Source organism: Monopterus albus, unplaced genomic scaffold (genome assembly GCF_001952655.1).
Source record: "Monopterus albus unplaced genomic scaffold, M_albus_1.0 scaffold214.1, whole genome shotgun sequence".
Classification (NCBI taxonomy): domain Eukaryota; kingdom Metazoa; phylum Chordata; class Actinopteri; order Synbranchiformes; family Synbranchidae; genus Monopterus; species Monopterus albus.
Window position 1 is genome coordinate 746,536 of NW_018128094.1, and position 25,118 is coordinate 771,653.

Consider the following 25,118-nt stretch of genomic DNA (forward strand, 5'->3'; position numbering starts at 1 on the left):
TTTTGATTTGCGAGTGCTGGGATCTTTGTCTTTCCGCCTGCAGTATCCAAACACAGCCAGTCGATCACCATAGGACGGTAGATAATGGCTTAGCTGGTCATCTGTCATGAGACGTATAACACTGGAATCAATCTACAATAAAGAAATAATGCATTTTTAAGTTAAAGTACATTAATTGACTGTTGATGTCTTATAAAAATGAATAATCTGCAGGCAGCACACCAGATATAGCAGTCTCTTCAAAACATTGGGTTTATGATGTCTATGTGATTTACCAAAATGAAAAACCTTTTCTATACAAACTACCTTATCTTGTTCCATTCGCTGTATGTCTTCTTCGGGGACATGCCGTGACCTTAAGTAGTCAGTTAGCTCATCCATCCTGTCACAGTTCAGCCAAACTCTGCAAAAAAAAAAATTGTTAAATGAAATTAAATCTAAAATGTGGCATTAAAAATTACACATTTATCAGTATTACAAAATATTAAATTCAAGCATTCGGGCATCTTCACAGCCAATTTCATATTATGACAAAATTATTTACATGTATTATTAATTGTAAATAGCATAATGTAACATAACATAAGCAACATTTCTGAATTTCCAAGGCTGGACAATAACATATGACGCTCATATCAAGAGCAGATAGAAACAGACAACCTATTTACTTAGCAAAACATCAGCAAGCGAGTGCCACTACTAACATTGTCTAAAAAACACAATCTGAGCCTGTAAAACGTAGGTTACTTATCTAGTACTAGCAACATTAGCACTGTAGGTAAGAAGGCGCTATTTTGTACAGCCCACGGGAATTTCTACTTGAATTTCTGCGCCAACCTGAGCGGACGCGCATCACAATACCCTCGAATTTCCGCTGTAATATGAACAGTAGTGGTAAAGACTTTTAACATAAACTACAGTAGTTTTGTTCAGAGCTGACGCTACTGTAGACTTTAGTATGAGCTCCAGCTAGCTAACCTGGAGAGCAGATGGGGAACTGGCTGGCGTTTTCCACAAACTTAATATTGGAAATGAACAATAAGCTACAAGCAAAATCACCATCAGAGTCAATCATTAGTATAATACTGTAGTTATGGCCACACGTACCTGCTTGGAGTTCCTTGGAGAGTTCGTGTAAGGTTAGCAGTCTTGCAGTGAGTGAGGCACTATTGCACGTAGCAGTCAAGTACTCAAAATCGATTCTATTCACAGTGAAAGGGAACCATGGTGGCAGAAACGTTGATACTACATTAAAACCCACAGTTAGGGTCAAAGCAAGACTAGCAGCAACATGGTAGTTCGTGTTCCTACATAACCACTGTTTAAAGATTGCAGTTGTTTAATATTTATAAAAATGATCTATTCTACTTTGTTAAGGAGCTAATGTTAAGGCCATGTATGTAATGGTGGGTATCCGGGTAGCTAGTGCGCATGCACACTTGACTTTGGTATCTCATAATTATGACTTAGGTAAGTCGAAATTTTGACTTACTAGGTCGAAATTTCGACTTTTTATCTCATAATTATGACTTAGTAAGTCAAAATTTCGACTTTTTATCTCATAATTATGACTTTGTAGATCACAAAAAAAAAATTTTGTACTGGCGTAAATGGGCTTCCATATAATGGTGACATTGTGCAAATCAGGGAATAGCTCTTTAATGGGCGTGTTTACTGTGGAATGTAGACACGCCTTAGGAGAGGGGGGCTAATGGAAGGATCACGGTAACCACACGCCAGCTGAATGGTGTTCAGCAATTGAGTGGCTGCATCTGCACATATGTAGTGTAATTAGGAAAACATGCAGTGTCCAAAGATGACATTAACAGCTGTGGATACAGAGAGTCATGCGCCCTACATGACTCTGGGATTTAAGGATGATTTGTGTTGCTGGGAAGGAACACTGTCATTTTGTGTGTTATCAGATGCAGGTTCTGTCTCAGGGCAGCAAGTTCGAGGCTGAGATTCGAGAGGAAAAGGAAGAACGCAAGAGACAGGAAGTGGAGAAAAAGCAGAGACAAGCCGCCTTCAAGCAGCTACAGTCCAACTTCTGCTCATGACCATTCACAGGTGGAAGATAAGAGTCCTGACTTGCATCGTCAGAGTTACTGAGATTTTAAAAACAGCTTCACATCCTGCTTATACTTGAACAACTGTTTCACGTCTCAGAATTTGGCACTTTATGACAAAAATATAAAGATAGATATAACACATCACAGGATAGATTTATTCACACCAGATATTCTGCAGCTGTCCCATAACAAAGAAGGCAACAACATGACTTCAAATGGTTTGAGTGATTTTGTGAACTCTCCAAATTCATGAAAAAAATCATTTATTGTGCATTTTTGTGGATTTGTCCTTTGTGTCCCTCTGTACAAGGTTTCATCTCAAGAGAATTTGAGCTTGTTCAGGCAACGTGAAGCTGTGTTCAATATGTTATGTTTGTGAAGCATTTAGAATTTATATTAGTTTGGTTATGATTTGTGTTGCTTGATCACAAACCAGTTTGGAGAAGACTGATAATTATTTGATCTCCTAAAGGCGGTCTCGGTGTCACCAAAATCTCTTAGCCATCAAGATTCAAAATCAGACAACTTATCTTTTAAAGGAATAGTTCACTAAAAACCTGTTCATTTGCTTTTTGTTCTGAGAGTGAATCAGAGATGGGATCTGGAGTTGGCAACCCGTACTGGAGATGCACTGGAGTCCCACATAAATAGACTTCTGACTTGACTCACAACTCGTACCTATTTGACTCCAGACTTGACTCGGACTCATGAATAATGACTTTTTAACCATATGAGTATTTCAACATTTCTATAGGAGGCGAATTTTGGTTTTTACTACCCTCTGTAAACCTTTAACATGTTATAGCGTTCATCTGCCAAATGTCAGCGTGTAATGCCGAGATAAAACACACATCATGCAGTGCCAACTTGTAACAGAATTAATATCTTGCATCCTTTGGATATGAGGATTTCAAAGCCCCTGTGCTTAACAGAAAAACTGGCTCCTATAAACAAATGCAAGAAACGATAAGACACCAAGTTGACCATGTCCAGCTTGACAACCCACTCAGAGGTGCCAGGGATGCCAATAGCCTTTAGCTAAGTTACCTTATGTTAAAGTAGTGTTATGTTAAAGTCACTGCTGTTATTGTAATGTGTCGGCTCATGTTAAGCTCCTTATCTTTGTAACTTGATGTAGTTGTTCTGGGTAATGTGAATCTTTACTGCACTATGAGGGTCTGCCAACACAGACTTCTGACTTCTGGTTATTTGCTAAACAGAAATTCTGTTAATGTGCATCATAAATGTTGCAGCGTTGATCATATTACCAGTCATACACTTAAATTTATAGGCCTACAGTTGTCTGTTTATTTGTAAGATAAAACAAATGCAGTGTAATTCAGTGGTCCTCTAATAAATCCCCCTTCATGAAGGTGATAATGTTCTATTGTTTAAACAATTTCAGAGAGGAATTGATTCAACTGCATGATCCATAAGGAGGCTGAAGTTAATGCTGCATTATACAGACAGTTTGTCGTTTGTGTTATTTAGACGAACTTCATAGGTATAAATGGGATGGACGAGGTAATATAAACACCTTCTAACAATACAATTCAAAATGATCCTACAGCTAAATCAACACCTCTCTAAAACAGTCAGAACAAAAACTGAGAACTGTCATCCATAAAGGAGGATTTAGTGCAGCACTGGATTGGACTGCATTAGTTTTACCTTGGTGTACCTAATAAACTGATAACCGAGTATATTGTGCCATAGCACAGGGTTGATAAAGCGAAGAGACATAAAAGTTTTGCACTCCACCTCCAGTTTGCCTTGAAAGTATACAGTATTACTGTATATAGATTCACTTTCCATATTTATCTGTAGGATCACAGAAGTCACCGATGGAAAAGTTGGATAGGTTGTGGCAGCTCAGGTGGACACTGTATGAACCTACTATAAACCTTTTTATTTAATTCACTGGATACAATTCAACAGGAGAAAATGCTCTTGGCATAGGCATGTTACATTGGCAACACAAGACCTGAACCTTGGCTCAGTCTTTAATTTATAGACATAGGACTTGGTTCAGACGTGCGTAGTGTGACTTGTGAACATCTCTGGAGTGATTTAAGAAGGCTGATATAACAGTCACATGTCTGTGTGTTCAGTATATAGCTGGAGTCAGGGCGTGGTTAGCCTAGCTTAGCATAAAGACTGAAAGCAGGGGAAATGGCTAGCCTAGTTAAGTCAAATGTCTGCCAACACCTCTCTGCACACACAGATGTAAAAATGACTGTGATTTTAGTTGCAGTTATGTGCTGAAACGTTCTTGATGAATAATAGCTTCACATTTGTTGTTTTAGCATATTTCCTGCCCCTTAAAACCATCTATTTATGTAGAGATCAAAGAAAAAACTTAAGTTATTTACAAAATGGTAAATGGTGAGCATTACAGGTGCTGGCAGTTTTTTTTTTTTGTTTTTTTTTACAGAAACACTTCCCCCTGCCTCCAGTCTTTATGCTAAGCTAAGCTAACAGGTTGTGATCCAGCTCTGTACCGAACACACAGACATGAGGCTGACATCCATCTTCTTATCACACTCTCTGAAGAAAAAGCAGCACAAAAACAGCTCCTTTACATGTATATACTGGACCTAAACCATGGTCAACAACAGCAGACTGAATGTGAACATTAGTAAAAGCACATGGGATCACAGATGGAGGACAACTCATCTGAGACCCCAGGGTTTCTCAGGCTTTGTGATTCTGTTTTTAGGACCTAAATTCTCATGATCTCAGCAGTTAGACACTTGATAAGTTGCTATGTGAATCTGTGTATGGTGTAGTTTAATATTCTATTTTCAAGAGCATACAGAGCACATGAAGGATACACACTAGAGATTTTAAAATATTAGAAATGAATTTAGCTTGTTTTCCTTGTGAAACAGATCAGTAGAGATCTCCTACAGTCCTGGATGCATAACAAGTGACTGAAGGAGGCTGCGAGTGTTAGGATAACAACAGTTGGACTTTGGGTGGTTTAACTGTAAAACAGTAGACCTGCCTTCTTAAGTGTATGATAATGATCCTTCTTCTGATTCAAATGTACTTACAACAGCTTTCTGAGGGTCCTGAGTGTCATCATCACGTCCTCCATCAGTCTGCTTTAGTCTGTGGATCTACACTAAATTAACAGGCAGTGTTGTGAGTCATTGTTCTAAAACACACTATGACATAAGAATTTACAGTATATTTATGACACCACACTGGATCCTATATTCCCCATAATGTATTGCTTTGTATTATCTGTGATTAGGCCTTCCCTCATAGGCTGTCTCTTAGGAACTTGTAATCTCCAAGTCTGTTTTGACATACTGATCACCTGACCTTACATGTTCAGTCACAGCATGCCACAAACTAAGACGTACCCAATCACAGAAGGATATATTCATATAGTAATAGGATAACAGAGAGATGGTGCTGTACGTACACTTGAACTGACTGAGTCCTCAACAGACCCCAGCTGCAGTCCAGCGGCCTACTTAATAGGCTTCATCTCCATCTCAGAAACATAAGAGACCTGCATAGTCTCAGGAATCCCTAACAGCTGTTCTACAACAAAATGTATGGCGGCTGTGTTACAAGCTGAACAGCCTTCTGCAAGTCAAGTCTGACTGAATGTGTGTGGTTAGTAACAAAGACAGCAAGAGCTCAGACTGTGTAACAAGCATGATACTTAACAAACAGCTCAGTATTTTACATATTATTTGTTTTCTTTCCCTCTGAGAATGACATGTCAGGATGTGGTTAGCTTAGCCTAGCATAAAGACTGAAAACAGCTAGCCTGACTGTATAAACAAAAAAGAATACACTTAATAATACATGTAAAGCTATATAACACTTTTTATCTTGTCATGTGTGTGTAGATGAAACTATGTTAAAACAGTTGTTATTAAAGGATGGGTACAGTGAGTGTGCTCAGCATCACATGGTCTTATAGTCTCTGTAAGCTGTAGTATTGTTGTACCTGCACATAGATTGCACCAAAACCCTGCGCTCCACCTGTCTAGCACTGCACTATTCAGCGGATGGGTAAGCTGCTGCTGTAGCACATACTGTAACTCCCCCCAAAACCCCAAATTGTTGTTTTTACATTGGTGAAAGATGTGGAAATACATCACCTTAACAGGTGTTGGTACGTGTGTTTTTGAATTTGAGAGTGGGTGTGCCGTGTTCATCCAGACATTGACACAAACAGGCTATGTACCACATCCATTATACATCAAACCTAAAAACTAAAAAAAGATGACATATCCATGTGCAGAAAACCTCCTCCATCCTAAACCTGATCTCATATGTCAGTGTGTCAGCTTGTAGGTCATGACTCCATTGGTGTTCACATACGGATGTACTGTGCTGATATTAAAGAAGTAAAGGTAAGAAAGCTGCAATATAATGTGTATATATAACATGATAAAAAAAATAACAAGTTTAGTTGTCCGAGTTTATTTCTATAAATAGACAATGTGGAGCTCCATCCCTGTTGGACAACTTTGATATGATTTGACCTTTGAAATCTGGAAATAGTCTTGAGCCTGAACAAGCTAAGAAACCCTGAAACATTCTTATTGTTAGGTGCAGTTCATGTTTCTGACCCTTTATTTACTCTATTGCTGTATTTAAATTGTAGCATGTTTATGATATTAAATAACAAAACTACTATACGTATCACTTAGCTTCTTTGGTATTTGTTGTGGAAATGGATAATGTATTTTTTCATGACTAAAGTATTATTTGTTTGAGCAGAGACTTATAAGTTATATTTTTGGGCACTTGTAAAAATGTCGTGTTGTTACACTCTGTCGGAATGAAAACGTTTGACTTGATTGCAATAAAGAACAAATAAACTGATATTTAAAAAAAGAAGTGGAATCCATGGTATGTACAATATATAAAACATCCATCCATTATCTATACTACCTGTCCTGTAGAGGCGCGGGGGTCACTCCCAGCTGGCACTGAGAGATTCTGGGCAGGTTGCCAATCCATCCCACACAGAGACAGAAACCCATTCACACATGTCATACAGTTAATTTGGAGTCACCAGTCAACCTAACCTCCTGCACGTCTTTGGACTGTGGGAGCTGGCCGGAGGAAACCTTACTATGAGGTGGCAGCACTAAGCATTCAAAAAAGTGGAACGGACAGAAACGCGTCCATATGGTGTAATGGTTAGCACTCTGGACTCTGAATACTTCAAATCTAGGTGGAACCTGCGCTTTTCATCTCGGGAGGCTACAGTGGTGCGGTGAGTAGAGCGGTCGTCTCCAAACCAGAAGGTTTGAATCTCGGTGCCTGCAGTCCACGTGTCGAAGTGTCCTTGGGCAAGACACTGAACCCCCCCGTTGCCCCTCAGTGGCTGTTCTACATTGAATTACTCCCCGGGTGAGACCCCCCTCTGAACTCTCCTCCTGCACCCTCCCCTTTCCACCTCTCACAGCTTCTGTGCACGGCACCTTCTCATCAAGCAGGGGCGCCACATATGATAGATAATAGAAAACCGCTTAGCGGCGCAGATTATTTTCTTTCCCAGTGCTTGTGCCGCCCCCCACCTGTCATGAAAAAATGCCGCCCCGGGCAGCTGCCCGGTTCGCCAATGCCAAAAACCTCCACTGGTTGCCCCCTATGGTTAGAGCCATCGGGTTAGTTGGCGGTGCGCGCTGCAGATGGCTGCCATTGGTTCTGTACCGGAAACAAATTCCTTGTGTGTAACATACTTGGCCAATAAAGGTGATTATCCTTATCCTGTATTAATGTAGATTCATGAAGCTAGTTGTATTTCACACAGATACAAGTCTACAGTATCAGTTCTAACATTACAAACGGTATACAAAACCTATTAATGTTGTAGTAGTTTTGTGTGTGTGTGTGTGTGTGTGAGAGAGAGAGAGAGAGAGAGAGAGAGTCCAATCTCATACTTCCAATTCAACAGATTGCTCCTTTAAGTGACACTATGCCGGCCAAAGACAAAGCCTCGTATATCACACAGGTGAAGTAGTGGTGATGTCTGATAGTGCCGCAGCAGTGTGTGTCCTACTACGCGAGCTGGCCTGCCGGCTGTGGTGAGGCATTACATTTCAATAAGGAGCTGCAGGCTATTTGTGTGTATGGAAGTTCACAGACATGCATATTGAAAAACATTTGATACATGTGAGATGGAAAGTTATTAAATTTGTCTTATAAATGATGGTAAATTGCTAAATCAGTTAGCTAACCGATCACTTAAAAGCAATCATTTAATGAACATTACTGTCACATGCTGGTTTGAGCCAAAGGACTGATGTGTAGTTCTGCCTTCCACCAGCAGGGAGCTGGACATGTTGTACATCCTCCACAAAATATAGCGCCAGTAGTCACCAGTTAACCCACTTCTAAGCTTGTTTAGAAAATATTTATTTCATGTAATGTACACTGTACAAAGGCACTGAAGCATGTGAGATACACTGAGATCTCATCTTTCACAATCATGTTTAGTGGAACATTTCCTCTGATTTGTATCTCATGATTTGTATTTAAACCATATAGATAAAAGTGATTCTCTTCATATCAATAGCCTTAAAGGGAAAGTAATCCAAATACAAGTACACATTTACTACACCACTGCTTGCTAGCTTTCTTTGCTAAATCAAGAGACATGTATTAATGTACACACTGAACATAACACAATAATTTTTGCTTTGTATAATGATTCAGGCAAAGATTTTTCAGATAATGGTATTAATCTACAAATCAATCAGCAGTTACTCTGGAGCCATACAGTGTGTCATTTCATGCAGATCAGTCTAATATTAGATCACTCACTTCAAGGCTTGTCTTTGATGAGTTGTCTTTGTTCCAGAAGTCTTCCAATGTGGAAACTTAGCTGCTTAACATTGACCACAAAGTTACTGTACAACCATGTTGATGCTGTGTTGTGATTAGCTCATGTTGGTGGTCTACATAGTAATCTGTTTCTAATCTATAGACATTAGTAGAGGAAATCTTTGATCAACAACATGAATACCCTATATAGAAATTATTTACTTATTGGTACTGTACTTTCAATATCAGCTGTGTGCAGTACCTTCTAATTCCATACTCAGTTTCACAGGACTGGTGCTGAGGTTTGTCAGACTAAAATGATGTTCCGTGCCAAAAATGCTTCTCTTATGATGCAGAAAATGTTCACTTCAGTTTCATAGTGCAATTCAAATAGTATTTTTGCATGACCGATTTAACAACGGCAATGAAATCTACAACTTTAAGGGCTTTACTAGTGTTTCAACCCATTCAGTACAACTCACACATACAGTACTTTACGTCTGCTGTACATTTTTCAAAGCACACTTTAGTATTAGTTACCTGTGAATGTCTGTCTGTTGTTCAGTTGGTCCATAATTCCCATGATTTATTTCACTTTTTCCAGTACTTTAATTTATAAGCAAATACCTGCAAAACATTTCCATCATTCTTTCCTCATGTTTAGTGATAATTAGCCACCGTTAGCATGCTAACATGGTAAACTAAGATGGTGAACATCCATCCATTATCTATAGCACTTATCCTGAAGAGGGTCACAAGGGTGGTGGAGCCAAAACCTGCTGACATTGGGTGAGAGGCGGGGTCCACCCTGGATAGGTCGCCAGTCTATCACAGGGTTGACAGAGACAAACACCCACCCACACCCACATTCACTCCTACGGACAGTTTTGAGTCACCAATCAACTTAAGCAGCATTTCTTTGAACTGTGGGAAGAAGCCGGAGTAGCCGGAGAGAACCCACACAGGCACGGAGAAAACATGCAAACTCCACACAAAAAGGCACCAGGTCGAACCCAGAACCTTCTTGCTGTGAGGCGACAGCACTAACCACTGTTTCACCATGCCGCCCTATGATGATAAACATAGTAGACATACTCTTTATGTCAGTTAGCACTGACTGATTCCAAATGTCAGGACTTCAGTTTTATAGTTAATAAAAGTATATGGACGTTTTGCAGAAAATATCAACATTTACCCTTTCATTCGTCGTTCCACCTCTCTCCCTCTATCACACCTTCAGTTTTTATCACCTTGAGTCAGTGTCTAGTGTGATTACAATATATACTGTGTACTGTATGACAGAAGTCTGGGAGGGTTCTCTCTAAATATAAATACAGCCATTGTCACTGTGAGCATGTTTGCATGCTGACGTTAGCATTTATCTCAAAGCAATGCTTTGCAGATGAGGCTAGTAGCATAGATGTGGACTCAGTATCATTTTATCTTGCAACCTGGATCTGGGTCAGGAGACAATCCCAGCTGACATAGAGCAAAAGATGGGGTGCACTCTAGACGGGTAACTTGATATAGGGTACATCTCAAGTCTCTTATATGATCGTTCCTCAACGAAGGCCTCCCGAGACTCTTATAGGTGCTCTGCGGATTGACGAGTGAGGAGGCTACTGAAGGAGCCCTAAGCAAGGATACATGGAACAAACCTTTGCAGAAGTCTTTTATTGACCGACATGACCCTTTATTGGAAATCAATAGGTAATTGGACACTTCTGGTTCAGTGGAAAGGATGTCTAATGTCTCTCTGAACATCTTTCATTGACTCCTCTCCTCACGGATTTTTTCCTTGCATCTTTTCCACACATCTTACATGACACACAGAGAGGACACAGGTTTGGTAGGGGTGGGTGCATATAAGAGACTTGGGATGTACCTATAGAGACAACACACTCATATTCACACCTTTGTGCAATTTAGAGCCACTGATTCATTCACCACAAAGGTTCAAACCAGGTTCAAGTGTGACATAATGTTAATGTTAGGAAGTTAGAGAACTTCATATGCCTTGTGCTAAATGTGTAATGTACTTTCATCATTACTACTTTTAACACCTTTATTAGTCAGCCTCACCACCTCTTAACATAAGGGCAGAGATTTGTGCCAGCAGAGATCAGATGTGAATGCAGTACATCTGAATCTGCAGTTCAGAATTTGAAATTGTAAAGTGGTTTGATTTTGAACTGAGCCCATTTTTTTTTTACTTGCATGTGAAATATAGGAAATGAATTGTTGTGAAACTGAACTGATCAATTCAAATGTCAGTAAATCGAGGTATACAATTTTCATTTCAAACTGAATAAACAGATTTTAAATTCATTCTTTAAAGCCAGATACAACTTTCTGAGACACTACACCAAAAAGAAGAACATGCACACAGGTCTTAATTCACTCATAGATACAGTAAAGTTCTCTCTGTGCTATTTTCTTAAACCCCGTATGTGTAACACCTTAATGTGATCATAGCATTATTCAAATAATTGTCAGAAGTCAAAAATGTCCATGTACACACAGGGGCTCACATGTCTCACAAGTTTACATATGTCCTAAAGCTACATTTATCCATTAGTCTTGCCATTTTGAGACACAAGCACAGGCCAACAGACCAGTACATTCTTATTCCTAAGGCATCAAATGCTTTGTCAGGCACTATACAATACAGTGTGATGTTAACACACCTGCACCAGTCATTGAATTTTCCCACAAGTGAGCAGAGTCTGAGTCCAGCGAGAGACATTGTGCATTTTGTTCAGAGCGTTTTAACCCAGGGTTTTCCTAAACCCAAGGTGTTTGCTCATATTTTATGAAGTACCTTTGGCTTCTCACACTGAGCTGAGTGGGTTAACACTGTTTTGTACTGACAACCCTGTGTGCTTCATATTGATGCCCAAGGTACCCTTCAGTGTCAGTATGAGACACCAGAAGGACCTTGACAAAGCGTCAACAGTTGATGTCCTGGGATGAGAATGTGTTGGTCAGACATAGCTATCACATTTCATCTTCTTATAAATAAATCAGGGCAACATAATTATTCATTTGGAGTAGTGTGTTTGTCCAATATATAATGCGTTCACATTACACATTGTGGCAACACAACTGAGCTAAATATTTTCAAATACAGCTTGGTCATACTCAGTCCATGTCCCAAACATTACGTGATAAGTACAAATAATAAAATGCAAATTAATTTGGATAAAAATTTTAAAGAAAACTGTGATTTATTACAACAAAAATTGTTTTCACATCCCTGGCCACTGGTTCTATCAGGTATGATAACATTGTAATCAACATAGTAATTGCAGAGATCTCAGAATGCAGAGACATGGCTGACATTAGGCCCAACACTACAACAAACACAAGTATTGAGATGATTTGACCTACTGTACACAAACCAACAGTTAAACAGTTGTACAGCAGATAATGAGCCCTCACTGCTCAGGACAACTGTGCAGACAACTACAATAAGTACAGTAGGTCAAAACTAAAGCAGGAAGTGGGTTTGTAAACTGTGATGGATGCCATTTTACTCTTCAGATAAGTCTGTCTAACCTGGGGGTTTGTTTCCAACTTGTCTGATCATCTGACTGTTCGTGTTTCTTGTCCTCCAGAATGTATATTTAGCAATCTAGCTGTGAGTTGGTGAGGATGTTGTGATAATGCTCTTCTAACCAATAGAACCAACAGCCAAAGTGACAATCATAAAACCACTTTTTTGTTCATTTAGTTCCTGGAAGCGGTGCCCTCTGCTGGCCAGGGATTCCAACCAAAGCAACTGTCAGTATTGATGACTGGGAAACCAGTGGGAGATGATACCCTGGGTGTGCACTGAGGACTCAGCACCCATGTGTGATACACATTTTAATTTCAGATGTTTAAATATTAATTCAGATTTACCAAGTAGCTCCTGACAAAAATATCTGCACTGTTTTTACCCTCCCCAGATACCCTTTAGAAACTCCACTCTGTCCCTATGACACTTTGCTTTCATCATCCTTACTCCATCCTATCGCTGCCATCTCCATTGATTTGCACTACACAGTCCTTGTTCAAAAGCTCCTTTGAGTGGACCGTGTCAAAGTGCTGGGTGCTCACTATGTACCTCCCCTGAGCATCAAGTACTAAGGCCGGGACAAAGCGGCGGTCAAACTGGATTTCTTGGCGCAGGTAGGAGGTCCTTTTCTGACATGAGTCACCAGTTCCCTCCTGCAAGGCTGACAGGAAGACCACCAACTCAAAGTGGTTGGATGCACCCTCACATAGGGCAGGGTAGAGGGGGCTCTGGCGGTCCAGGGTGTGGTAAAATGTGAGAGGGAAGATGAAGAAGGGACAGGGCTGCTGGCCCAAATGATCCAAGTGAAAGTCCAGAGAGGTCTGGTGCAGGGCCTGTCCCTCGTGCTCCTCATAAAGCACAGCACTCACCTTTACGTCTACCAAAGGTCGCTGTAGCAGGTTGGTGGCTCGTAGCAAGAGGCACTTCTGGCCCTGGTGTTGACCCACCACTGCCTGGGGGCTGAACTGGATAGCGCCTGCTCGCTTCTGGGGACGTGCAATCTTGGCTACAAATGCACCTGTTGGGTAAGACAGTGAGCATTCAGATTAAAATGATGATATGATGATATGTTTTGAAATTGTTACTGTAAGTTACTGACATGCTGCTTTGCCGATCTTGACAACAGCAGCAGAGCTAAAACCCCCAAATGTCCTGGAAAGATGAAATGAATTTACACCAAATGTAACTAAAGCATAAAATCTTTATCTGAACATTAATGTATATCTGTCTCATTTTGGCAACATGTGCTGATGGTAAATGCTAAATGGATCATTCTTTAGATTGTTCATTGACCTCCAACAGGGCAGCTGCTCTAAAAAGGAACTATTTCACTTGTCAAACTTATTTATATTTAGGCCATAAAGACTGAATCCTTCCTATAAGCTAGATAGCACTGATATGAAACATGCATTCCCATCAGTATTACAGCCTGTCTGGTGCTTTGGCCTAGTCACTAAAGGGGATGTGAACATCAAATTGTACATTAACCTCACTTGCAGTCTGCCTTGGTTGGCTCCATTCACAAACCATAGGGAACCTGTGTTTTGTCAGGTACAGTATATATGTGCATGTGACAAGGAGAAAAGTTAGACAAATGGTATCTGTTGTATTGTATAATGTATAAGGCAGCAACTACAGCAAGGAAGGCCGAGAAACATCAGTTTCTTAACATCAGTTTATCCCATGCTTTCATGTATACTATGGTAAATACCTGATTCTGATGCAGTCATAGATGGATTACTGAATGGACCTACAAGGGACAAGCCCAGGGGCTCAAGGGTTTGGGGGATCTTGGGCCAGAACCTCTGATTTAATGTGACTGTTTGACTGACTTGAAAAAGAAAAAAGACCTCCACAAATGACCACAAAGACTCAAACAACTACAAGGAGGCACAAAATAACTACAATGACCTACAAAATGTCTACATTTAAATGCAGAATGATCACAAAGACATGCATAATCACCATATAGTCACAAAAATACTGCAGACATGACTACAGAAAGGTGCAGAATGACCAAAGAGACTCAAAAGAACTACAAACAGTCACAAAACAACTACAAATAGATACAAAATAATTACAAAGAGACACCAAGTGACTGAAAATAGAGATAAAAATGGCCACTGCTGGTTGTCTGCAGTCATTATGTGCCTCTTTCAGTTGGGGACTCCTGCTCTGTTGTGCAGTAGGGGGGTGGGCTTTTACATGTCTGTGCAAGGGGGCCTGATGTCTCATAATCCATCCATGGCTGCAGTGGTTGAAGAAGTACTTACACTGAACAAAATTATAAATGCAACACTTTTGTGTTTGCCTTCATTTTTCATGAGCTGAACTCAAAGATCTACAACGTGTTCTATGTACACAAAAGGCCTATTTCTCTCAAATATTGTTCACAAATCTGTCAAATCTGTGCTAGTGAGCACTTCTCCTTTGCCAAGATAATCCATCCACCTCACAGGTGTGGCATATCCAGATGCTGATTAGACAGCATGACTATAGATGATAAGATTATATGATGATAAGAGTGGTCTTTTATTGTGGCCAGCCTAAGGCACACCTGTGCAATAATCGTGCTGTCTAATCAGCATCTTGATATGCCACACCACAAAAGTGTTGCGTTTATAATTTTGTTCAGTGTAGATCATTTACTTTCCAGAAAAAGTGCTAGTACCACATCGTAATAAATACATAGTATGATCAGCATAATATATTTTAAGTATCAAAAGTATTAGTACTCATTCTACAGACACATCTCTCTCCTGTGCCTGATTCTGCCTGACATCATTAGATTGTTATTTTTGATGTACTGTATAAGTGCTTGAGCAGACTTTCACTATTGGAGCTGTTTCAGGTGGAGCTATTTTATCTTCTTTAGATATAATCTGGCAGTTTTGTGCTGCCAATTCCAACCCCAGGGTCACCAGATAAATTTGAGGCGATGAATCTGGGAGAAAAGAACAAAAAACAAATGACTGCTGTGCAAATCTTTCCTTTCTTTTGAAATAGTAGATAATGGAACCTCTTTATAAAGGGTCACAAGGCAAAAACATAGAGGACTATTGGTTTCATCTTTAGCATCATACTTATCACATTTGTAAAGTAACTATAATTGTCAGATAAATGTACTGCAGTGAGTCCAGTATTTCCCATTGAAATGTAGTGAAGTAGAGGTGTAAAGTAATAGAAAATGAAAATACTGAAGTAAAGTACAAGTAATTCAGTAATGAAATGCATTATTTATACTAACTATTACTACTTTACTTATACTACTGCGGTTATTTGACAACAAAGAACAAGCCCTGTCATCACAGCAGTGGTGAAACTAAATACAGCAGAGTTCTGACCTGAGTGTGGCTGTATAGACCACAGAATGAGAAGGCAGACCTGTTCTTTGTCCTGTGGTTTGGGCTGGTTGTTTCATTGAACTTCATTTGTTCACCCAGATCTTGGCCAGGACTGTAGAACCAGTGAGGTCACTGAGTTCTTACATTTCTCTCATATCAGAGATGCTCAGAATGGTTTGGAATGAAGGATGATCTGCTACACTGTTTAAACACAGAACTGTAGACTGTATGTTCTTTACTGAAGAATATATATATGTAGTAACAGCTTAGAGCCCTCTAACTCACTGTTTCACCATAGATCCTTGTGAATGAACGCAATGCCCAGGGTGGCCCAGCAGATGTCACGTTCTGTTTGCAGCAAAAGCTGGGAAACTGTGAACTATGCTCAGCACCTTTGTTCCGTAGTGGTTCAATGCTTCATAAGGCTTTAAGGGAGTTTTTCCTCGCCACTGTCGCCAAGTGCTTGCTCAAGGGGGCTTTGTTGGGTTTTTCCTCTATAATATTAACAACAGTAAGGTCTAGACCTTACTTTGTAAAGTGTCCTGAGATGACTTTCGTTGTCATTTGGTGCTATACAAATAAAACTGAATTGAATATAACTTTCCCCAACGTTATAAGACATGTTTAGGGATGAACATTAAGGCTAAAACCACCAACAATGCAACACTCTCTTTATGTCACTGGCCCATTCTTTAACACCAGGGCAGGTATCCTGTTAGTTTGTGCTTTCAGTCAGTGTGTTTCCTGAAACTATGCCCTCTGACACTGGGCTCAGGTCTTAATGAAATGGTTTCAAAGATAACCGGCTGGCAGTGGTGGAAAGTAACAAAATGCATTTAATCAATTTCAGCACCAGTTAAATACAGCTGTGAGTAACTTGTTTATGCATTTATAAGCTATACTGCTTATCCTGTAAAGAATCCCAGGGGGATTACAATGGGTAAGATGGACAATGGACAAGGTATACCTTGGACAGGTCACCAGTCTATCACAGGACTGAAACATAGACACAGACAACCACTCACATCTATGGGCAATTTAGTCACCAATCATTCTAACCTGCATGTTTTTGGACTGTGGGAGGAAGCCAGAGTATCAGGAGGAAACGCACATAGTCCTGGGAAGAATATGCATACTCATATAGGAAGGCCCCAGTTGGTTGTGAGATTGCTGTGAGGCCATGGTGCTGACACTGCACCACCACGCCAACCTGAGCTACTTGTACTTTACTTAAATAGTTTGATTTTCATGCTACTCTATATTAATACTCCACCACATTATAGAGGGAAATGTTTTGCAGCACTACAATCCTCTGACAACTGTAGATACTAGTTGTTTTACAGATTTAGTCTTTACATAGAAATTAATAATGATTACCTTATAAAACTATGCATTGTTGTAGAATAAACAGGATACACAATACAGTTTTATATATTTTAGCTCCACCTAAACATCAACATGCTCCTTACATGGAAATGCATAAAAAACAAACAAACAAACAAAAAACACTGAGTCGCATAAGTACCTTTCATTTTGGTATGTTAAGTACATTTTGTTGCTAATACTTCTAATTTTAACTAAGTAACATTTTCAGTGCAGCACTACATTGGAATATTGGGACAGACAGTGGGATTACTGCAACTTTTATTTAAGTAGAAGATCTGAATTCTTTTGCCGTTGCTGTGTGGGATTAAGGGAAGGGAAAGTTTGGCTGAGGTTAAGCGTCGTAGCAGATAACTAGCTGGGCTAAGACTGATGGAGGGGGAAAGTAAATGTCTAGTCCACACATGTAAAACAACCCCCCACTCTTTCAACTGTCCAGAAACAACATATCTTCTTAATTTCTACCCAAGATGATAATTAGCTTCAGTTTTCATGTGCCCACTAAAGGTTGACTTGAGAGCATGACCTCAGAGTTAATGATGTGTGTGGAGACAAGGCCATTTGTACCTGTGATGAATGCTTCCAGCATGAGCCCCAGCAGCATCTGCACAGCCAGCAGTGCTATGGCACTGGGACAGTCCCCGCTAGGGAACATGGTGCCATAGCCAATGGTCAGCTGTGTCTCCAGGGAAAAGGAAAAGGCAGCAGTGAAACTGGTGATGTATTTCACACAAACTACATGCCCCTGTGGGGGGTCATCATGATCCTGCACAGCCAGGTCTCCGTTGAGGTGGGCCAGCAAGTACCACAGGCAGGCAAAAAGCAGCCAATGGGCCAAGAAGGAGGCACAGAAAGCCAGCAGGACCCATCTCCAGCGCAGCCCCACCACCAGTCCCCATAGGTCCTGCATGGCCAGCAGCCAGGCTCTGCCTGAGGACCCATGCCATGAGCCTGAGGGGTATAAAGGGGGACGAAGGGCACAGTGTCCATCTTTGGTGACCAGGCGCTGGCGGGGTGGTGAAGACAAAAGTGGAGAGGAAGAAGCCTTTCCACCCAGAACACGGCTGGTGGATTTGGTTGACATGGTTGCAAGCAGATATCAAGCAGGGTTAGGATAAGGTAGGATCCTGAAATGAAACCATGAAAGACACCCAGAGATTAGGACTGTTTCAGCCATAAACTTTCAGTCAATATTAATATTAGTTTCATGGCTGTGCCAGCCTAGCAACACAGACTGAAAGCAGGGGACAAACAGCTCTCATAACAATGTCAAAAAGAATCTTTAAACAACACCAACACCTGCTTGATGTACACGCTCTCAGATACTTAAGTCAGAGCTCAAACCCGTCACTGAATTAACTACAGTTGGGTGTTGTTGCTCAAGAAATAGATCCAGTGTTACCCAGTGGATCAACCCAGGTTTTACGTTTCTCTGAGATTACAGCCTCACTCTGGGGAATCTGACTTTTCCTCTAGCACTTGCATGAGGCTGATTGTTTGATAGGTTGTGATATTCAGATATTCATGTTCCCTTCAGGATGAATTTTAATGTCTTTGGTGATCCTCTGACTTTTAATCTAGTGCAATCGCCAATTCAAAAGTTAATATTATCAATCACTACTTTAGTTGGCTGCGCAACAAATCATATTATCATCAACCTCAGCTGTACACCGTGTTTGTTGCATGTCAAATTGAAATCTCCCAAAATCTGAAGTCCTCAACAAGTTGAATGCCATTTTAAACATTACTAACAGTAGTACAGTAAATAAACACAAATAATAGGAAGAGTCAGTTGTTTGTTGACCACAGCAGAGTCTGCACATCTGTGTGTGACAGTCTGAAGGATCATCTGTTGTTTGTGGCTTTGCACCCACAAGCACTCCTTTTCCTCCTGCTTGCCCCGCGTGAATGGCTGCTGACGGAGGGGTTCAAAGGCTGACTGCTGTCAGCAAGATGAGAAGCTGAACCACCACACACTTTTTTGTAACTCGCAGAATTCATGAAGTCATTACATGTCAAAGGGATTGGGTGAAGCCACTGGTGTTTCTTTTTGATCATATTAAATCAAGTCTAAAGTCATCAGATTAGTGACTCGAGTCTGACTTGAGTCCAAGTTATGTAACTTGAGTCCACACCTCTGCATTCTTAAACCCACTTCTTTTAGTGACAAACTGGTCATTTCTGAAGCAGCACCAGTAAGACAAACACACACACAAATTAAACTGATATAATCTGTTCCTTTATATTCTAAGGTTAAGCTGTATGTACAGAACCACCATGTATCTAATTTAAATAAGACATATATGTGTAGAGGCACTCTGAGCACCAGATGTATGTGCAGGCAGTTGTGACATGCAGACAGTTAGAGCCCTCTCCTCTCCTCTATTTCTATGTCAATATTGTTGCCAGGAGATTAGAGCAGGTCCCAGCTGGGAATCTGTCTGAGGAACACAGCCACATGCAGAGTAGGAATGTATCTTTCATCTGCAGGGAGCCTTAAACTTACTGCACTGCATGGTTTTCCACTCTGCTTGTTCACCAATTACAATAAACATCTGACATCAGTTTACACATGCATTTATTAAGCACATGCAACTTCTTTTGATGCATATGGTGTAAACTTTGCACAGTTTTGCAATAAAAAAGCAGGGAGAGTGAACAGGTTATAGTCCAAATGATACAATAAATCCAGTGTGAGGGCATAAGGAGTGTTGTTAAACCAATAAAGTTTGATAACATCATACAGTACCATTGTTTGGAAAGTACACACACAACAAAAATGTTACCATATTCAAAACCCTGATACTTTTCTACAGTATATTTCAAACAGTTTAAACTTTAAAAACAGTTACTTGGCTTTTAATGACTAAACACTAAAACAGCTTTTGTCACTTCAGTAGTTATCATTAAATAATCAACAGATCCGTACAGATTCTCAGTTATCCAGGTCATAGTAAGCTGAAAAAAACGTAGAAAAAAATCAACTAGGTCGAAGACGTTTCACCTCTCATCCAAGAGGCTTCATCAGTTCTGATGAAGTTTTTTCAGAATAATCAACAGAAGCAAACACGAACCAGCTGAGGATGCCTGTGTGACATAACGCGAATAAGTGTAGAGTGAATGAATGCTACATTTATTTAGGTAAGAAGTTTGTCTTTGTGTTGAGGCTGGGGGCAGTCTGATAATGCTCATCAAGGTCATCATATGAGAACCATGTGCTGCCTGAGGCTTCGCTGTTCTGGAATGCAGTCTTTCAGCGCTATCACTGGATCAGTCACCACCCCAGCGATTATAGCACAAGTACAAAACATACTGTATACACATCCATGCATACAAACAAAACAATGAGCCAGAATATCAGTATATATCTCACTTATATGCCTGTCCAGTACACTGCTGCAATCAGGATGTGCATATCTTATCTTAGCATAAATAGTGGAAACAAAGGGAAACAGCATGTCTGGCTCTGTCCAAAGTTCAGACCTAACAACACCTGTAATATTCACTCATTAACATGCACCATCTTTAAGAGAAGTATAAAAACAGCAATTTGTGGTTTTAAGTGGTTTCATAAACGATGTATCCATCTGCCCTGCACTTCTGTTCAGCAACTCCAGCTATAGTGTGGGTTACCAGTTTAAGGTCAGGTTTGATTTGGCCTGTGTCATGGCACAAGGGTACCAAACATGTCAATCTCACTGGGGCAACAAGACTTCAAGAGGTTGCACAGTCACTATGAGCATCTGTTATACACAGCATGTTCATGGGTGAGCTTTGGTGGTGTTGGTGGGTGTGGGTCTTTCAATTTGCACAGAGCCAGGCTAGCTGTTTGCTTCCAGCCTTTATGCTAAGATAATCCTGTCTTGACTCCGGCTCTGCACTGGCCACACACACATGAGACTCATATCTGTCTTCTCGTGTCACTCAGAAAGGACAGGAATATGCATTTTTCCAAAAACTATTCCTTCAAGGTGCTAATTGACTGTTTTTTGGATTTCGATTTTTGCAACAAGGTGACAAGTCATAGACACAAGGTACAACCATTTAAACTGAAACTGAAAAGTTCAAATTTAAATCTAACTTAAAATATGACTAATGCCTCCCATGTTTGTGGGTACTGACATCTGTATGAAAATGACCTGCTATATACTAAAAAATTTGTATAGCACTGTATGTTCACATACGAAGTGTATAAGCCTGTAATCAACATCTACAATTTGGTTCTTTAGGTTACATCTGTATGAAAATAACCTGCTACTGTATATACTAAAAAAATTGTATAGCACTGTATGTTCACATACAAAGTGTATAAGCCTGTAAGCAACATCTACAATTTGGTTCTTTAGGTTTTTTATGGTTTAAAATTGCAAATAGGTTTGTTGATGTTTTAATTCAATATAAACCTCTTGCTGAGGAGGAGGTGTCAGATGTATGTACTGCACATTTTCACAGCAGAAGAACATTTTTGATATCAGCTGTTTAACATCACAAAGTGATGACAATGCAAATTATCAGGGTTCCTACGAATTTGAAGCTGAAGTGCTGCATATGATTTATTCACTGACAACATTTTCTCCTGTGTAACAGAATTTGTAGAGGGGAGGCCGGGGTGGTGGCAGGTTTACACAACACAAGAGGTTGACACTGAAGACTTGTGATTAAGTTTACACTACCAAAAAAGAAAAAAATTAAAGAAATAGTGTTTTTGGTTAAACACATAGAAAAAGCAAGTATACTGTATCTGACCACTATCCTTCCATTACCTTGACCATTGGAAACAAATGAAATACCAGTAAATTGTTTGCAGAAGAAACACTGATGTATTAATGGCTATGTATTAAATATAACTTACAACTTTAAATAAAACTTTAAAGATGAATGCAATTTTGCAGATATGACTTGTTTCAGCTTTAAAACTATAAGTGAAATGGCTTAAAATTTTACAGCAGGCAAAAAAAGAATACATTATTCTACCATAATAAAATGTTATGTTCATGAAATATCACTAGTTGGTTACATTGTTGTCTTAGTTTGGTTGATTTAAATATGTTAATTTTTTAACTGCTTAGGTAGTTGATTGTACTTATTTAGATCAGCTTAATTAAAATAGTTTGTTGTGTAAACTTGTTTGTTGTTAATTTATTGAACATTTCTTGGTAGTTGGTTAAACCTATCTATTTCAACAATAACAAATGTGGTCAGTTGTGTAAAGTTTGCCCCAGGTTAACAGTTATGAGTTTTCAAAATGTGAAAATGAGGCAAAGTTCTTCATTTAACATGATGAACATGGTCATGTTGAGCCACTAGAATCACTACAAAGACATTGTGTTAATCTGAAAGTGTACAGGACTGGGAACCCAGGTCAACCTTAACCTTGATCATGGTTTGCTAATTTTCATTATTATAAAAATAAACAACCAGCAGTCATTAAAGACAAGCGTTTCCATTACGAATGTTTTCTTCAAACGACAAAAAGAAGAGTTTCAGATTCTCAGACAATGCGTGCTGGGAAGTGTACTGATATACTAGTTTTATTTCTTTATAAACACAATTTAATGAGTTAAATGAACTCTTAGCAGTTCATTCAACTCATAAAGCTAAAAGACCTCAGATCAGAAGAACTTCTGTTTATAATTTCTGAAGTGGTCTAAAAATAAATGTTTGACACTTCAAATTGAATTAGCTTGAAAATATTACATCTTTTTTCATTAACATAAATATTTATGTTTGAGTCTACACATTTTCTGTTTGATGATCTACAGTGTGCAAACATTTGCTCTGTCATTAAGTGAACTTTGGAGGTTATGAATTTTTCTTCAGAACAAATTTTGCTAATGCTGAAAAAGTTTTAAGAGACTGATACTGATCAGCCCATAGCAGTGGTACTTAATCTGCTTTGCATGAACACCTCCTTAAGTCAAGTTGAAATCTCTTAACCACCCTTACACTAATGTACATTAGCGAAAGCCCTGTGGCCGCATTTGCTGCTGCTGCTCTCTTAACTTGAGCTTAAGCGTACCTGAGGTTTTACAGGTTTAACTGGTTTCTGTACTCTGACTATATGTAAAGTACTTGACCGAATCCCTGCTCAAACAGACAGGACATTACAAACCTTACAATGGTGAGTTAAACATAATGTGGACTCCACGGCAGAGTCCTGAAGTCTCCAGTCGTTCCCACTGTTTGCATAAACTCCATTAGCTTAAACTCCATTAGCTGAAACTTTTAAATTACACAATATGAAAAAATATCTTTCCTCACATTCAACAGTGACAACATATTAATAACTATTATCTACATGTATACAATTTTACAGTGCCTCATTGAGTATATTTACCTTAAATAAGACAAATTACAAGGGAAGAAGACTGAAGACACCACACCTCACAGTGTTAAGTGTGGGAAAACAGCATGAGCCGCTGGGTATAACTAGCTGACTGATGCATAATTAACTCACACACAATCTGCATAGTCCAGTGCCACCCCCCGTAGAGCAGTGGTCCCCAACCTCCGGGCCGCGGACCGGTACCGGTCCGTGGATCAATTGGTACCGGGCCGCACAAGAAATCATTAATGATTTCCGTTTTATTTATTATCTGAGTCTGAACGATCTTTTATTTTGAAAAATGACCGCATTCTCTCGGTTACATCTCGGTCACTTGAGCGCCAAAACTGGCTTACTTGTGGACATATTCAGCCTGCTCAATGAACTCAATCTGTCACTTCAGGGGAAAATGACAACTGTCTTCAAGTTGGCAGATAAAGTAGCTGCATTTAAAGCCAAACTGGATTTGTGGGGACGGCGCGTGTGCAACCACCATTAGCATCCGAATGCCCCTCTCACCTCTGGCAGACATCCACCACCCCCTGACGTTCTCTGAACACCCACTGGGGGGCAGTGCCACCCCCCGTAGAGAATCACTTGTCTACAGTGTGTGTATGGTTGTTCATAATGTGTTTTCATAAATACATTAGCTGATGCAACTCATTATAAACTAAAATTACATACATTTTGATAGTAAAGTACATTTTCTCAATTTAAGTGTTAATTCTTGATCATGGGATAATTGATGAAAATATTGTGTATGAGTAGAAATACAGTTTACTGTGTCTCAGTTTATTTACATATACATATGATGACTGTATGCAAATTACATTTTAATTTTGAATCCATAAGTTGACTTACAATATTATTATTACCTTAAGGTATTTTTCCTCATTGTCAGTTAGTCAGATATATGACAATAAAAACTAACAACACTTTGTGTAACTGTTCTGAAGAGCCTGACGTCCCTGAGGCTGGTGGAATATTTACTTACTGTAAACATCCCCTAGCAATGACAGCGATGTCTGACACCGCATATTCAGCCATTTTGCCATCTCTGAGCTATCTGTGCTAATATACAAATTACAGAGCAACTTAGTGGAAATGTGTCTTGCCAACAAAGAGGAGTGCAGAGGGGTTTATGTAACATTCAGTATGCAGCTGCTCACTCCTTCTGTTCTGTCTTGTTGGCAATTTATCACAGACCAAAAATGTGTGAAATAGAAAAACTCATATGTTTGATTGTCTACATTTTTGTCTTGACTTTCAGATGCCCTTATGTTCATACTTCAGTCAGCTGACCACCTCTGGCTTGTAGAAATGTTTTAGCCAATAAGCAACAGTTAAGAAATCATTTTTTCTACTGCATTTGCTGTAATAAACAAACTCTATAAAGTGCATAATCTGACAAATCTTGTATTGTTTTAGTCCAAAAATTCCATAAACTTGGGCTCCTTCACAAATCCTCAACAGTGATCATATAAGCTCATCACTCAGTCATTGTCCTGGTATCAGTGTCTCAGCTCTGCCCAAAATCTTACGCTGTAATATGTACTGACCTGGAGGTGGAGGGCTAAACAGGGGCCCTCTGACCTTGTCACCTAAGAGCTGGTCTTTGCTCTTCCAAGTGG

The 25,118-nt window shown here is 39.7% G+C and overlaps 2 protein-coding genes and 1 long non-coding RNA gene across 3 annotated transcripts in view; 1 reads left to right on the plus strand and 2 right to left on the minus strand.

The window, feature by feature from the left end:
* The window catches only part of efhd1 (EF-hand domain family, member D1), a gene marked incomplete at its 5' end in the record, with an annotated part of 29,121 nt that extends 24,619 nt beyond the window's left edge, over positions 1-4,502 (plus strand). Inside the window, one exon of the mRNA XM_020619080.1 lies at positions 1,926-4,502. Coding sequence (XP_020474736.1) covers positions 1,926-2,060 — 135 coding nt within the window. The remainder of the gene's footprint in view (positions 1-1,925) is intronic.
* Positions 8-1,442, minus strand: LOC109971057 (uncharacterized). Its single transcript, XR_002276491.1, has 3 exons — positions 1,108-1,442; positions 307-403; positions 8-132 (listed from the first exon to the last, which is right to left on the minus strand). It is a non-coding gene; the product is annotated as an uncharacterized LOC109971057 (long non-coding RNA).
* A 5,359-nt stretch (positions 4,503-9,861) lies between the features above and the next one.
* On the minus strand, positions 9,862-25,118 carry kcnj13 (potassium inwardly rectifying channel subfamily J member 13). Its single transcript, XM_020619104.1, has 3 exons — positions 25,047-25,118; positions 17,730-18,289; positions 9,862-13,453 (listed from the first exon to the last, which is right to left on the minus strand). Exons 2-3 carry the CDS (start codon positions 18,244-18,246, stop codon positions 12,879-12,881), a joined length of 1,092 nt encoding a protein of 363 aa, XP_020474760.1. The 5' UTR covers positions 18,247-18,289; positions 25,047-25,118; the 3' UTR covers positions 9,862-12,878.

Bases quoted from the DNA above. Each gene is read 5' to 3' on its own strand.
- kcnj13 (XM_020619104.1), bottom strand. From the start codon at position 18,246: ATGTCAACCAAATCCACCAGCCGTGTTCTGGGTGGAAAGGCTTCTTCC. The intron at 13,454-17,729 runs GTACAAATGGCC...CTTACCCAACAG, and splicing joins GCTGGAAGCATTCATCACAG to GTGCATTTGTAGCCAAGATT.